At 42.4% G+C, this 16,723-nt stretch overlaps 1 protein-coding gene across 2 annotated transcripts in view; it reads right to left on the bottom strand.

The window, feature by feature from the left end:
* wdr11 (WD repeat domain 11) overlaps positions 1-16,427 on the bottom strand; it is a 127,500-nt gene extending 111,073 nt beyond the window's left edge. For both annotated transcript variants that reach the window (XM_063191172.1, XM_063191173.1), the window contains exons 1-5: positions 16,248-16,427; positions 13,395-13,506; positions 10,505-10,658; positions 8,425-8,598; positions 6,932-7,133 (exon numbers count right to left, since the gene is read on the bottom strand). In XM_063191172.1, coding sequence (XP_063047242.1) covers positions 6,932-7,133; positions 8,425-8,598; positions 10,505-10,658; positions 13,395-13,506; positions 16,248-16,333 — 728 coding nt within the window. In that variant the 5' untranslated portion in view covers positions 16,334-16,427. The remainder of the gene's footprint in view (positions 1-6,931; positions 7,134-8,424; positions 8,599-10,504; positions 10,659-13,394; positions 13,507-16,247) is intronic.
* Positions 16,428-16,723: the final 296 nt, after the last annotated feature.

The raw sequence follows: 16,723 nt of genomic DNA, 5'->3' as shown, positions 1-16,723 counted from the left end.
CGCTGACACAGTGATGCACAACACCGCATCTGCTGTGTCAGGTACTTGGGCCTCGTTGCAAAGCCGTGCAGAGAAAAAAAAAACACTTGAAAATTCAGACTTTTCCACTATCATGAAAGAGAATTATAATAAGATGTGTTGCCAATGTATCACGAATGCCTGACACGCACCTCACAATAGAAGCCCCCATCTCAGAAATAAACACCGTCGGATGAGAACCACCAAGGCTTTCTTTGCGTTCCAATGCTGACTCCTATTACTCTGCCTCTGTCCCGCACCGCTGTTCCGTGTAATTTGCCAAATATTTAATACCTGAACCTCCACCTTAAAACTAACCCATTAGACTGTGACAAGTGCCTCCTTCTTTCATCCAAGAGCACAATGGCTCCTTCACTTGAATGGACTCTCTAACCTTTCAAAAAATATTAGTTATGGAAGCCAATGTGCACTTTTTATCTAGTTTATGTTAATGCTCTTTTAAAACCACCAGCTTCTCAATGGAACACATATTTCTTTCTGCGTAGAGGACTTGGAGGAGGTGTGTGTGAGGAATTCAAATTACGCCAAGTCATTGCATCTAACCAAGTGCTTAATGATGGTTCCCCAAACTCTTCAGCTTTACGAGAGGCCCTACTGGCACAGCAGATGTGCTGGTGTGTGCATCACTGTCAAAATGTCTGCCCTTGAGAAGAGTTAGACGAGAAGTTTGCTACGTGCTTGGACTAAGAACACAAAACAAACAGCCATGACAAAAAGAAGAGGCAAGCAAAGCATAAAGCAAATGCATGAATGAATGGTCTTGAGTGGAGGAGCCCCAATATCAGTTCGATTAAGAGCCAACACTAATGCAAAAGCTGAACAATGGCAAGACACTCATCTGATATAAAGCCGAAATACCTTTATTTATCTTTATTTAAGTACCAATAGGGGTGGGTACTGGCAAGGGGTTCACAATTCGATGTGCATCACAATACACGTGCCACGATGCGATACTATCACGATGCATTGCAATACATGTATTGTTGTGATTTATTGTGATATTTACTTCAGTAAATGTGTAAAAATGCAGTTTACTTGTCAGTTGCTGTGCGCATTCATAAGTCAATTTAGCACTTGGTAGAACAGAAATATTACCTACTCTCTAGTGAAAACATTAACCAGTGGCACAATCTACACACAATGGTTTTACTTGTTTATTGTTATCAAATAATTGATTTTTAGATCGCACTATATAATAATGAAAATAAGTATCGCTATACATTGCCATGAAGTGATGCACTATAGCGTGAAAATAATTACCTACATTAATATTAGAATATATACATTGTCATGACATTTTTTTGCATCAATTACAAGTATCAATTACAGCATTTCTTTACTCTGTAATTCTTACAAATGTAAGCTGAAACAATAAACCTGAATCTGATCTACATAATCAAATGTAATATCACTTCTCTGTGTATGAATGTCTGATCTTCCTGACAGATGGACAAACTGTAGTCATAATATGATCTACGTGTATGTCTCGATGGTTTACACTGCAAATTCGACTCTCTGTTGGCAAAAGACATGCCAATTGAATGACAGGGCATCACCTTCCATCAATATGAAACTCCCTTAAGCCACAGACACCCTCTAGCAGCCTGATGCTGGAATTGCTCTGAACTGGACAACACGGTTTACAGCATAAACTGTAATAATTACTGGCAAATAAAAACTGCTACTAATAAAACAGAAGACCAGGATTGTCAACTGCACAATAGACTATACATAGAGATATTTTCTAAGACAGAGATATTTTCAAGACAATGAAAGAAGAAAGAAAATGTCAGCGAAGAGAGAGACACAGAGACAGAGACGGAGAGAGAGAGAGAGAGAGAGAGAGATCTGGTGGGTGGGCTTGGTAAATGGCCACAGGCTTGACTTGAACTTCACAAGCTCCTACTACACAGTGGTACGGGCACTAGATCCAAATGCATCTCAGTGGAGCCCAGTACCCAGCTCTTCAGTGTGTTTATAGCCAAGCCATAATGCCGCACCAAAACATTACTGATGTTTTTCTCGCTGTGTGTGTGTGTGTGTGTGTGTGTGTGAATGTGTGTGTGTGTGTGTGTGTGTGTGTGTGTGTGTGTGTGTGTGTGTGTGTGTGTGTGTGTGTGTGTGTGTGTGTGTGTGTGTGTGTGTGTGTGTGTGAGGGGGGACAGGGAGGGAGAGCGTCGTTGACAGAGCTTTGAAATGGTAAATGACCTGGACAGCAGGTGGCAAAGCGTGACCGATTAGAAGGGAAATCACTTCCCCGGGGACTATGACTGAATGGAGAGGAGAAGGCAATTGTACATGATTCCATATCTGTCTCTCTTAGTCTTGTGCCCACACACAGAGACAAACATAAACATAAAGAGAAAACCAGAGAGAGAGAGAAAGAGAGGGGGGGGGCGGAGGGAGAAAGAAAGAGTATAAAAGAGAATCCTGCTTTGAGGGTAAACAAACAAAGCGCTTACAAGCATTAAGAGGACTCATTAACCATTTTACACATAAAAAAGCCATAAAAAGGCCAGCCTTGGTCTGGCTTGGCTACCCGGCTGAATAAAACAGTAATTGCCTGCCTCCTCCAGCTACAACTGATGACCTTCCACAATGTCACAAGACAGAAACAAGCCCCAATGACAACCCTGCATCCGATTCGACAGCCACCCATCCAAACTATTCCATTTGCCTGTTGCCGTTACGTACATCATTCCTCTGTCTCTCTGCCTCCCTCCCTCTCTAACGCCTCAAGCTCTCTGCACAGAGAGCAGAATAACTTTATTGATCTCTGAGGAAATTCAGGTGTCCAGCAGCATACACAAATACACAAATTATAATTGCCCGCATGACAGATAACACACACTTCGATGCATTTGGACATTAGGCAGATCAAATATCTATCACCTCTCTGCATGCATACAACCAACATGACATGGAGAGCGGACAGAGAGAGAGAGAAAGAGAAACAGAGATAGAGAAAGAGAAAGAGAAAGAGAAAGAGAAAGAGAAAGAGAGAGAGAGAGAGAGAGAGAGAGAGAGAGAGAGAGAGAGAGAGAGAGACTTGTACCTAGCACCTTGTCTTCTGCTCAAGCGTACGTGGAGATGGGTTCTTGTGAACTTTGAGAGAGACATAGAGAGAGAGAGAGAGAGAGAGATAGCGATAGAGATAGAGAGAGAGAGAAAGAAAGAGAGAGAGAGATAGAGATAGAGATAGAGAGAGAGAGAGAGCGAGAAAGAGAGAGAGAGAGAGAGAGAGAGAGAGAGAGAAAAGAGAAAGAGAGAGAGAGAAAGAGAAAGAGATAGAGAGAGAGAGAGCACATGCTGGACCACAGCACTAATTGCCGGAGGTGAGCGAGTGTGCGTTGGTGGTGGTGGAGGGGGGCTTAGTGCCTCAGTCACCCGGCCAGCAAAGTCAATTTCAGGCCAAAGCTGAATCAATCAGGTCCTACTGCCGAGGGTCTGGAGGCTAATGGGGGGTGGTGGTGGTGGTGGTGTCTGGTGTGGTGAGGGGGTGAGCAACGGAGCTCCAGGACGTTAATGTGAGCGATATAAACCTGCATTCACCACCGGAGTCGCCACCACGCCCTCAGACCACCATCAGTCTGAGTCAGACAGATCGATACCAAGCAGAGGAGAGAAGGGGGCGAGAAAAAAAAGACACTCTTGCACACCCCGTGAAAGGATAAAAGAGGAACAAATAAAGAAAGACAAAATGGTGAAAGAGAGGGGAAAGACAGGAGCCATGCAGAGAGGTAATGACGAAACACTACCAAAAGAAGAACAGATACCGGTACACAGTAGAACATGAAAAGGAAAGAAAACAAGAAATGGTGTTAAAAAAACAATCAAAGCTTGAAATTTCGCACAGAGAGAAGGGAGAATGGCTGAAACCCACAAGGTGTTTCTGTGGAAAAATAAGCAAGAATGTAATTTACACTGGAGAGATTCAGAACGCCTGCTAAGACCTTGACAAAAGATAGCTATTGCAAGAAGACACATTTTTCAAGGTCGTCGCATGATGAGCTTTCCAGCAAAGCAGAGGCGACCTGTCATTGTTCTCCTCTACAGTATACACGGTCAAAAGTCGCTGTCACTCACTCCTCCAGCCACCCTCCACATCGATCTGCTCTGCTGCAGCCAGAAATCAGGCAGCATGACGGGGCCAAACCCCTGGAGCTTTTTGCGAGTTGGCACATTGGGGTACCTGTAGGGCAGTCCTTCCCAAACGGGAGATCGGAAACTCTACAGGGGTGGCGGGGGTACTGCGGGGAGTCACAGAGAGAACTGTTTGTAAAAAGCCCCCAAAACTGTATCTGCTTTATTATGATACACCCATTCTATAAATGGATGAGAAACAGCATTAATGTCTGTGGTCAATAAATATTACGGTGAATAAAATGTAACAACTGGGACAAAAAAATATCAAGGAACAAAAAACATGTTTGGTGTTTGAAATACAGGGAGCGATGCGAACGTGAAAATATACTTATGCCTAAAGTGGGTCCCAGTAGAAGAAACATTGGGAATCACTGCTGCGGGGTGTATTTCTCCCCTCTCCTTCAGGCATCGTTGTGGACACTGCACCCCGGGTCCTAAAAAATTGTAATCCTCCCTCCCTGATCTTCAGTTCCAATATCTTGCACTGGCTAATGAGCCCAGCTGCTCGGCCATGAGATTGTTGCTAATTAGCCAAATCAGCCCTATCAGAGCACCACGCGGGTGGAAGCCCAATGCCAAGACTGCTGCCAACGTTCACACAACACAACACAACAGAGCCACCTCACTAATGGCAGCTAACATCAAGGAGGCTACAACAGGCAAGAGGAGATAAGAAGTCTCTGGCCAAGGGTAGGCATTCATTACAACGTCACAATGCCAGACCTTGGCAATGGACAAATTATGAGCTTCTTTAGTAAATGCGCCTGTAACTGACAAGTAATGCATGGACAACTAGAAATGCACTCTGACATTGCAGACCTCCGCCATGGAAGCGGTTTGTTAGAACATTTGACTATGTAACACCCGTTTTTTGTTTTAAGTCTTTGCGGAGTTAGAAACTGTAATGTCAACATTCGCTCTGTCCCGCAATTCAATTTGCGGTCACTGTACGTTAGCAATGGTGAAGAATCTTTTCTGGTTCCAGTTTGTGATTCGGATAACCACCAAATTTAATCACTTGTTCCTTTTGTCATTTCCAACAACTCCACAAAGTTTCAGCCAAATCCAATCGCAAGTTTTTGAGTTATCATGCTGTCAAACAGACAGACAAACAAACAAACAAACAAACAGACAGACAAACAAACAAACAAACAAACAAACAGACAGACAGACAGACAGACAGACAGACAGACAGACAAACCAACGTGACCGAAAACATAATCTCCTTGGCGGAGGTAATGACTTACTAAATTAAATGTACTGTATATCTTGGGCAGACAAGCCATCAAGTCCTACTGTGGCAGCTGCATTAGACATTTTTGGGGTTTTTACGCGTATTATTATTTTTCAGACAGGATAGTAAGAGAGAGACAAGAATAGAGTGCCGAGAGAGAGAGATGGGAAAGGATGGTGAGGTGACCTCAGGAAAGAATCGGACCCGGGTTCCCGGTGTAATGGTACAGTGCCTTATCCTACAGAGTCATTAGACATATTTGACAAATATTCCCCAGTTCCCCAGCACAATATTATGAAAATGGGCAATGTGTAATAACATCTTAGAATGCCACCGTGGTGATACGACCTGCCAGAAATTGAAAAATACCTCAATATAAAGTACATTATGGAGCAATGTTGAGGTAGAACTAATGGAAAATGTATCATTTGTTGCAGTTAAGCTGTTTTTGCTATTTGTGTACAACTAGCTGCACATACTAATATTGAAATATTAGGATAATTCCAATATACAGTACTGAGCAGGCTCACCTTTCAGTCGCACACACCTTCAAACAATCTAAATACACCATTTGTTGCAGTTAAATTGTTCTTAGCAATTCATGGACTGCACATACTGATATTTGCATTTAGAGATAATTTCAGTACACTGTGCATACGCCTTAATACAAACTAAAGCCTATCAGGACTTGTTGGGAAGGGTTTGTTTTGCACCATGAGGTTTGCAGTCGAGCCAGTGACGTGTGAACAACACTTTCAACATGAGTCATTTAAATTTAGCGATGAAAGGAGGGGGATATGCATTAGCCTAATTGGTTCTCCAGCACAGCGCTGCTTGGTAGAGGTTAGAAAGAACAAAAAATATAGGCCATGCAGCAGCAGCACTCAACACTGCTCTCGAAGTTCACAAGAGCCCATCTATGCTTGAGGAGAAGACAAGCTGCAAGGTACAAGGCTCTTTCTCTCTGTCTGTGTGTCTGTGTGTCTGTGTGTCTGTGTGTCTGTCTGTCTGTCTGTCTGTCTGTCTGTCTGTCTGTCTGTCTGTCTGTCTGTCTGTCTGTCTGTCTGTCTGTCTGTCTGTCTCTCTCTCTCTCTCTCTCTCTCTCTCTCTGTCTGTCTCTCTCTCTCTCTCTCTCTCTCCTCTCTCTTCTCTCTCATACACACACTCACCTCACTCACTCTGAAATCGGGTCCCTGTTCTAATAAATCACCGTTAGCTCGTAACGAGAAAGACCAAAAGCTATTGAAGCATGTCCTTGACATTCTTCTTATGGCAGCTCACTTCATTTTTTGTGTTTTAATAAGCTACTGATGTATAACGTGAAATGAAAAAAAGCTAAAAAAAAATACAACATTCAGTACAACGAGAACAGGTTTTAAACTGTGGTCAATACATTTCTCTATTTTATCATGTCTATGAAGCATTTTGGGGTAAACTATGTTGTGTTTACATGTGCCATACACATAGAAATTACTTGACTTGGCAAATGAGAATGTGAGTAGTGGGCCTCACCTGGGCTTCTCATTGGTGATGAGCACTTTGACTTTGTTCAGTGCCTTCTTGGCGCCCGTGGGGGCGGGGGTGGGGGCCGGGGCAGGCTTGGTGTGAGCGGGGCTGGCGTGGGGGCTGGCGATGTAGACCTTCTTGCCCGCGCTGCCCGGGGGCTTGGAGTGGGAGAAGTCCGTGATGAAGACGATGCCCTCGCTGGTCAGCACTGGAAAGAGGAAATTACAGAGGTCAACAGTGTGGCAGTACAGCAACTGTGGTCAGTCAACCAATGCATACTTAAGATCATGTTATAGCTGACAATGTGCAATGTCGAATATTGACAAGAGGCATACACTTGTGCGCACTGTATTATTCACTGAAATGAATAATAACCTGCATAGCTGATGATGTCAGTCATTACATTTGAAACAGCATCATTTTTCAAAAATCAGCCTTGTGTATTCCATTCTTTTATTTTTTTAAATATTTTTTCTGGTCTTTTTAGACTTTATTTATGACAGGACAGTGTGAGAGGTGAACAGGAAGTGAATTGTGAGAGAGACGGGGAGGGGTCGGCAAAGGACCCGGGCCGAGAATCAAACCGGGGTCAGCCGCATGGCAGGCGAGTGCCCTACCGGTTGGCCATGGCAGGGCCATGTGTATTGCATTCTATACCCTTCTAAATGTTTAGCAATATCAATCCAGGGTTCCTGTACTTGCATCACAGTAGTGACATGTATGGAGCTTTTGATTACTTGAAATCTATTTCTTTAGTTTGTCTAACCAACCATCTACAATTATGATTAATCTGACGTCAGAAGCTAATATCTAGTACATTAGCTAATATCTACAGTAGTAGCATTTATTACAACCACTTATTAAATCAAAGGGGTGTAATGCAATCAGCACAAGTCAATTTATTTCAGCCAGACATGGGAACTAATTGGTGAACGCAACTTTGTTGCACGACTACGTACACAAGTAGACCAGTTGATATGAGATATGTGGTGGAACACTGTCACTTCTGAATTCATGATGCCATTCATTAGCCTGCCCAACAACATCAAGTCTAAAACTCCCATTTGCATTCTATATAGCCAAATTAGGTTAAAAGTTGAATGTGACATGTTGTCTGACCTTTTTTGCAAAGAATATGTTCAACTGCTTAGGTTTTTAAAATGTTAAGTGATATTTAATGAATATTTAATCATTAGCCAATTAAACATTTCTATCTTTGCATTCAGATTCAGCTGATCTTTCAAATAAACATATGGCCACCTTGACAGACAACAAACACACACTACCTTGGCTGGATCCTCTGAAAAGGTAGTGATTTTGTAATTTCTCTGAAGTCTTAAGTTAACAAAAAATGTATTAGCTATTTATTTCAAGGATGTTTATGCCATAATTCACAAGTAACTGCACGATGGTGGTAGTCAAATGTATCTGGTCCTGGGTTAATCCTCCACCTTCCTTGACTACCAAATGTTCTGTAGGATAACACTCTTATTACTTACAGGCGAGGTTGGAGGGGTCAAAAGGGTCAAAGGAGAAGGAGAGGATGTTCTCGGCGTAGCTCTTCTTCCACAGCTTGGTGCCCGTGTCCCCGTTCCACAGCACGATGTAGTTGGGGGGGTGCACGGCCAGCAGGAGGTCCCTGGACGCGTCCTGCGCCCACAGCCAGTCCATGTCTGGACCAGGGGAGAAGATTGGAGAGAGAGAAGATGAGGAGAAAAGCATGTAGAGAGGTATTCATGTTTATTTAAGTACTCTAAGGATTTTCTTTCTAAGTCTTCGTCCCATATTGCTATCACTTTTTTAAAGTTCTATGTTCCGTGTCTCAGTTGTACATGTTTTACTCCCCAGATGAAACAGAGCCAAAAGCAGATGTGCCAGTCCATATCTGGACTAGTTATTAGTGGAGAAGAAGAGGGGAGAGCATCAGGAGGAGAGAGCATGGAGAGATTTATTAATGCAGCTGCAGTAACTGAGGAAAGAACGGACATGGATTTTCTTTTGCAGGGATTTCTGCCCCTTGACTGTTCTTCCACTTTTTGAAAGTTACATGCAAAGATGAGACTTTTCTGAGATTTCCTATTAATGATGACACTTGAAATATTCATCGTCTCCAATTCTTTTTCGTGCTACAGATCCCCATGTCTGTATAATATGTGGCACAGTATAATCCACAGTGGCTCTGCCATAACATTCAAATTAAAATCTCTGCATCCCGTCGATCTGGCGTACGGAAATAAAGCCAAATGCCACCGGTAACAAATGCTCAGGGGGTGAGGTGCCAGACTGTGTGTGAGAAACACAAATAGCATTTTTAATTTCCTCATTTCTTTTCATTCGTCTTTCATGTACAACCCCATACTTGTACAGTTTGAAACAGTGAATCAACTAGCGGTGAATGTGTTCTTGTGCTTATGCATAACTATGTTTCTTTTCAGACACAGACTTGTGACAATCGTCTTCCTTCACATGTATTACTGGCCATGTTACATCATTTATCTTAGTCAGAATATTGTACTCTATTCTATACTTAATGCTACATTAACCACTTTAAGACCATTTATTATAAGTCTTCTATCTTATGTTTCCTATATGGTGATGAATCTGTTATTTAAGACTTTCAATGTCATGTAATGTCATAGCAATGTTGTTATGATGTAGTTGAGTTTTGACAGCAAACAGCAAGTCAGGTCACCATTAATGCCATCTGCACAGAAAGGAAATGAGTTGTGTTTGTACTGCTGTCTTTCTACTTAACCCATTGTGTCCTGGAAACACAGGATTTTGAGATTTTAGCTGTTTTATTAACTATGTGGGTATGTTAGAGCTGAATGAACACATAACAATGCAAGGGGAGGGTGTTGGCTTTTAAATGTAACTCATTTCACGTTTGTATGTGCTTCGGAGGCAGAGATATTTAGGATTTAATAGGAAGAGGACACCCTTTCCAAAAAAGGGCTTAGGACAAAATGGGTTAATGAAGTATTTCACTAGCCAGGCTACGCCCTCCTAGTGATGAAACACATTTGGCGTCAGGCCACGAGCAATGTAACCTAGTCAGGCCACGAGCAATGTAAATATCATTTCAGAGCTCCGGAAAAAACGTGAATCCAATCTTTGAGCAGCTCCAACGGCCCTGGGTAGAGGCCTGTTCAAGGCAGTGACGTAGTTTAAGCAGAGACGTTCTATTGGGACCAAGAAAATGTTTGGTTTGACCTTCCGCACAGCCTTTTCTAGCCTCGACCAGTAGCAAACTGAGGGAGGCAGGTCAACCATGCCGTTTGGGAAACGTTTATCATAAGGATCAAGGTCAGAACAAGCATCGAAGAGATTTGATAGTCGATGTTAATCAGGCTAGTGTTAAGCAATCTTTTTCAGACCAACTACGCATGTCACCCAAAGGTGATAAGGGTGATTACCTGGTCACATGACCTCACCCACTTTCAACCACTTGAACAACCGTCTAATTGCATTGAAAGAACAAGCTTAGATATGTTTAGGCTTCTAATAATGTTGCAAATTCAGCCTTTGCAGCCCCAGACCACTGGTTTAATGTATTCATTAATCTGTAGCATAGCTCACCCTGGATGGGTTTGGCATGTTCCTGGATCTCACAGTGAGCAGTACCGCTCACCACGTCCCACACGATGATCTTCCCAGACGCGTCAGCCGAAGCCAGGCGCAGGGAGTAGGGGGAGCTGAGGCTGTGGTGGTAGTTCTCCCTGGACCATTTCACCTGAGACACATGGAAGTGAGAGATGGAGAAATAGACCAAAACGACACCAAACAGAATCTTTGGAGAGAGACAGCTGTAGGTCCCCCTAGACCAGTGGTTCCCAACCTATGGGTCGGGACCCCCCTTATGGGTCGCCAAAGATCCACAGGGGGTCGCGGAGCCCTCTTGATTTTAAGGGGTTTCGTTTTAAATATATATAGCCCATGTTGAATAAAAGACAAAGCATTTAACTAATAAATTCATAGACGCAACAAATTGTAAGTGCTACATTAAGACGAATTGAGGAATAAAAGAACTAAAATAAGTTTTCGCAGGAAACGGAGGGCATCTTGTGACTCCCTCTCGTGCGGGCGCTCGCGTGGTTGGGTCACCAAAGCTTACAATAGTAAAAACATGGGTCCCTTAAGAAAAAGGTTGGGAACCACTGCCCTAGACCATTTGAGCTGGCCCACCTTGACTGATGGGCATTTTTACTTTTTACTAATATGAAAGCAAGACCTGAGCAACAGGACAATGAGATTGATTAAAAAAAGATGACCAAAACAACAAAACAATTGTGAATTGTACATTGGAAAATCATAAATATGGAAGAATAACAATTCTTATGTGTTCTCAACATTACTTTGCTACTCTAGCTCAAGTGCTTCCAGAGAAATCGTGTGGATTCTTCAACATTTTATTAACAGAGTAAAATTCGGAGAAAGTTGTAGGTTACCCTGGACCATTTCACAGACTGAGGGGGCAATTAGATGGATAAATAGAGGACCAAAACAATGGCAAACGGTAACGTTCAGAAAGAAAGCTGTGAAATCTTATATGTGACTTGTGAAGGACCTAATGGTGCCATATAGGGCAAAAAGCCCAAGAGTAAACTATTTTGTAGCACAAAAAAGTTGCAACAGAAAAATAGCTTGTAAGGACAATTGAGTGTTAGAGTGCAGAAAAGCAAAGTAGCAGAAATAAAACCTGAGATATTTAATGGCATACAGCACATAGACTTTATAGACTGAACCTGTCAGTATCTTAATGGTCCCTGCTGAGGTAGCGGGGCCGGTACGCTTTGAATAATTGAAAGGCCACCGACCCATTTGGAGTTTTGATTGGTCAGTTTGTTTTGGTCCTTTGCCATCCGCTCGGTTGTTTACTTTGTGATGAAGTTGAGGGATGGCGCGGCTTTGTACTTTTTTGCTGAGCTACAGTTCTACGAGATTGGGAGACATGGGTGATGATAAGGAAGGTAGACTACACTGTAAATTCTTCAGCGTTAATTCAACACAATGGAGTTGATTGTAACACTCGTGGTGTTGGCCCTAGTCTGTAAGTGTGGAATAAACACTGCAGAAGGTAAATACGTGTTAGGGGGAGAGCTGGGAGAGCAGACCGCAGTGCTGATAAACCTCCATTGCCTTCATGGGCCATTACTCACCGGGACAAACACCTTGCCTGTGGCTACTACCGGCTAGTGCCCACACTGGGACAGAGACAAAGCGCATGTCCTCCCCCATCTCTAATGCAGCACACCTCGCTTCCAGAGTATGGCCATCACTGAAGTGATGAAGTCAGGAGCTGAGATAATTGGTGTATAGGCATAACCTCATCCACCTCTCATTTGTCTACAAAGTGTCTCTACATAGCATACTGTACAGTAGGTACACGTTTGGCAGGAGGAGAGGTGGTTTAGCATTAAAGGGACAGTTCAGTCAATTTCAACATGCAGTTGTAAGGCTCACACTACCCTGGACTTGGCAGTACCTGAGATTTTCTTCTTCTTCTACTTTAGCCGTTTCCGAGATCTTGGTCATTGTAATGGGGGAAGCGCTTTGTTTACATTTCATAAAATTTTTTTTATTTATTCCCAAAAACATCCAAAAGGTTATAAAACATCAGCAGATAACTAGCAAACAGCAGTACCTTTTGGGAAAATATTTGGAGTTGGCCTATGTTTCATTTTTTAAAAATGTAAACAAACGCTGCCCCCATTAGAATTGCTTATATCTCGGAAAGGGCTGAGCCGAAAAATGTGGCATCACCAGGTACTGACAAGTCAAGGGTAGCGTGAGCAATACAACTGCATGTTGAAATTGACCAAACTGTCCCTTTAAGCTGCAGTGCCTACATCTTTCAACACTTGACTTGGTTGCTGCTCATACAGATTTTGCACGGCTGTGAACTGGGCATCTCAGCACTACTGCTTCAGCACTTCTAAACGCAAGTTGGTACTTTGGTGTACACAGTAATGTTGCACAAAGAAAGCTTACGTTGCCATTCTTATCATTCAGACATTACAATGTTCCACTTATTCTCATTTCCCATACAGCGGTGGAGTGTCTGATTCTTTTGGGTACATCACTTGACAAGCTTTCATTAATTTCATGCTGGAATGGTTTTACAAAAAAAACGGTTTGCAAAATGTTCTACTCATTTTACCTCAAAGCACTAAGTGGACCAGCGCAGCCATATCTGTTCCCCATAGATGCTGTGCTGATGTAGTTTCACTATATTTCTCTTTGACAGCTTACCTACATCCCATATTCTATGGATTTCTCAGTCTCAGTCGCAGACACTCTCTGCATAAGAAACCAGCTCGGAGGACCAAGATGTTTGTTCGGATCTGCACTTGATTTCATCATACAGCCTCTGACCTTCTAACCTGATCAATGCGAGTCTAATGACTCCACAGGGGTTTGCACAAAATCGTGGCGCTGTAGGCTAAGGATGTACTGTCCACACACTCACCTTGACAACGTTAGCTTTGTGCCTCTCCAACACCTGAATGGTTTGGGACGTCTTTGGGTCTATGATGAGGATACTGGAGTGGCATCCCTGTGCAATAAGTCCTTGCCAGCCCCTTGAAATTAATTTTGAAGAGAGGGAGGAAAAGAGAGAGAGAGAGAGAGAGAGAGAGAGAGAGAGAGAGAGAGAGAGAGAGAGAGAGAGAGAGAGAGAGAGAGAGAGAGAGAGAGAGAGAGAGAGAGAGAGAGAGAGAGAAAGAGAGAAAGAGAGAGAGCTGTTTGGTGTCTAAGTACCGGCAATATGAATATGAGCCAGTGTAATCAACCCGCTTAGCCTTGGCTTTATGAAGGGTAAAATAATATCTTAAAAAGCATACAAAGACCCATGGTTATAGTGTAGAGATGGGTAATGTGTGTGTGTGTGTGTGTGTGTGTGTGTGTGTGTGTGTGTGTGTGTGTGTGTGTGTGTGTGTGTGTGTGTGTGTGTGTGTGTGTGTGTGTGTGTGTGTGTGTGTGTGTGTGTGTGTGCGCTTTTATTCCTGGCAACACTTGCTGGCTATTTATAATAAATAATCAACATAAATCATGATCCATGTGTTCTGGGCACAATTAAACTATTGTGCCAGATAAAACCTCTGCTCAGCTAAAGTTAAATCTAAGTTTGGCATAAACTGTCCCTATAGCTACTCAATGTCAAAAGGCTGCAGCCAAGACAACAGCAATTATGATCGCAATGCCGTGGTAACCTTCCCGAACCCAGCCAAATGCTGAAAGCAAAATGCCTGTCCTTGCCAAGAACATAATAGGCTACTGCTGCTGACAGAGGGAACGTAACCTGGTTTTAACCTACGTTAAGTGCAACATTAGGGACAATGAACTTCCCGTTTTGAGCATCATCACTACAAAAATTGGAATGAATGTACACGACGCTTTTTGGAATTGGGTCATTTCACGTGAAATCAGACACTTTGGGACCTGACCGACACGGATTTCAATCATACTTGCTGTGCCTGTTTAGTAACAAGGTAGCACCCCAGAACTGCATTTGAATCTGACACCAATATTAAGGGAGAAACAGAGTAGCGATGGTTTACATATGAGGGTAGGACACTATGCATTCAGCCTTGATTATATCAGTCAGTGTAAGTCACAAAAATATGTCCGTGGTGTTATTTGAAAGCTCTTTTCTGGCTCTACAAATTACACAAACAGCATAGAATACAACAACCTTCAGAATATGAATTATCATGAATTGAAAAATTAAAAATTGAATATTACAAAAATGTATACTTTAAAATGGCCAGTTCCTTGTCTAAACATAGCCTGCAATGTCATGAACAATACCTGAAATGTGCTGGTGTTCGGTTCTTTATTCTTTTTTTCTCAAAAATCTCAAAAATATGGCCTCATACAAATCACCTAGTAATAATATGGTAGTACCATAGTAATATTACATGACAGCATGTCTATCGGAATATGTGAAGGATGGAGATGGTCCATGAGGATGCAGGAAGTTCAGTTTCACCTCTCCAGTGCTCTGCATACATTCCTCAACACATGCTAGCCACTAGTTGCCATCCTATACAGCTACAACATACCCTTTGATGCTTGAACATTTAGAAAATTCCTTTACTGAGCTTGTTCTTTCAACCCTGCCCTCTCTGAATGCTGAAAATGGTCTAGCTTTCACTGTGTCCATTGACAATGGGCAGAAGCCGTGTAGTTTTAGTGTACCTGGAATAGGGACTGACGAGGGTGCAGGGCCCACCGGGAAAATGCCCATTATGCCAGAAGGACAGTCCAGCCCTGTCCCTGACACCACTCTATTACTACTTCATACAACTCATTTCAACCTTTATGTCCCATTATCTCTGAAATGAATAAAGAACCAAAACACCCCATTTTCAGGTGTTGTTTATGACCTTACAGGCTATGTTAGACAAGAAACCGGCCATTTTAAAATATAAATTTTGATATTCAATTTTAAATTTTTCAATGCATCATAATTCATATTCTGAAGGTTGTTGTATTCCATGCTGTGTGTGTAATTTGTAGAGCCAGAAAAGAGCTTTCAAACAACACCTCAGACATCCTTTTGTGACTTAACTTACACTGACTGATATAATCAAGGCTGAATGCATAGTGTCCTACCCTTATATGTAAACCTTTGCTAGTCTGTTTCTCCCTTAATATTGGTGTCAGATTTCCAGAAATGCAGTTCTGGGGTGCTACCTTGCTACTAAACAGGCACAGCCAGTATGATTGAAATCTGTGTCGGTCGGGTCCCTATCCCTAAGTGTCTGATTTCACGTGAAATGACTCAATTACACCAATTATCTTGTTGAAACCACGTATCTTGCATGTGGCAATGTAGTATTGGTTACAGAGAATATTCATTTGCAGTTGCAACGTTGCGATCTGAAAAGGAAATGCAGCAAATAGTAGGCTATTTGACACAATCAAGACCATTCATTTGCAGGAGTATTTACACGTCAGAGATGAAATGCAGTGTGAACAGTTTTACAAAAGGCTAGTTAGCTGCCTTTCCCGAATATACATAACCCCATCATTGTCACTGCAAGACATGGACATTGTAGTATTTTTTAAGTCACAACACGTCTCCATCTCATGACAACAAACCAGGAAGCTGCTGTGCATCTAGCCATAGGCTACTATTGCATGCACGGCTCTTTAAATATAAGCCACGGGAAGCAGGCGAATAAACATAACTGTCTCAATCCATCCTTATGAAACAACAACATGTGCCATTTAACCTGGCACGTCAAATAAAAATCGCGTGATTGACAGCTTCTCTGTCAAGATAGGTAACGTTAGCCTGCTAAGAGATGTCACTCACCAATCAACCGCTGTTTTGTTTTGTAAATGGACGGTCCCAGTCAGTGTCCGCGCCGCGAGTTTAATGTTTACAGTATACGGAATCATTTTGGCCTTCAATTATGAATTGTATACTAAATACAGTGTTTTTTACTATGACAGTAGCTATGATGAACAGGAAATGTTGTTGCCTGACTCTGTTAGGGGCGCGTCTACAATAAAGTTCCGGAGGAAACGTGTTCTCTAAAAGACCGTTCCTATGCAGATAAACATTGGGAGCTTTTCCCCTTCTCTTCTTTATTGTTGCAACTGTGTCCGTTTTTCAGGAGACACCATGATTTCAATTCAATGAAATTCAATTAAAAACACATACATATAGCCAACCTAATTGATGAACTGTATTGAACATGTTATCATGCAACACAAGAAAACACATAGGCCTATTTCTAAATCAGAAGAAGAAGAAAAAAACAACATAGGCCTACGCTGGGTTAAGTA

This window comes from Engraulis encrasicolus, chromosome 24, assembly GCF_034702125.1.
Source record: "Engraulis encrasicolus isolate BLACKSEA-1 chromosome 24, IST_EnEncr_1.0, whole genome shotgun sequence".
Taxonomy (NCBI): domain Eukaryota; kingdom Metazoa; phylum Chordata; class Actinopteri; order Clupeiformes; family Engraulidae; genus Engraulis; species Engraulis encrasicolus.
Note: the sequence above shows the minus strand (reverse complement) of the source record. Positions and strands in the feature narration are given on the sequence as shown.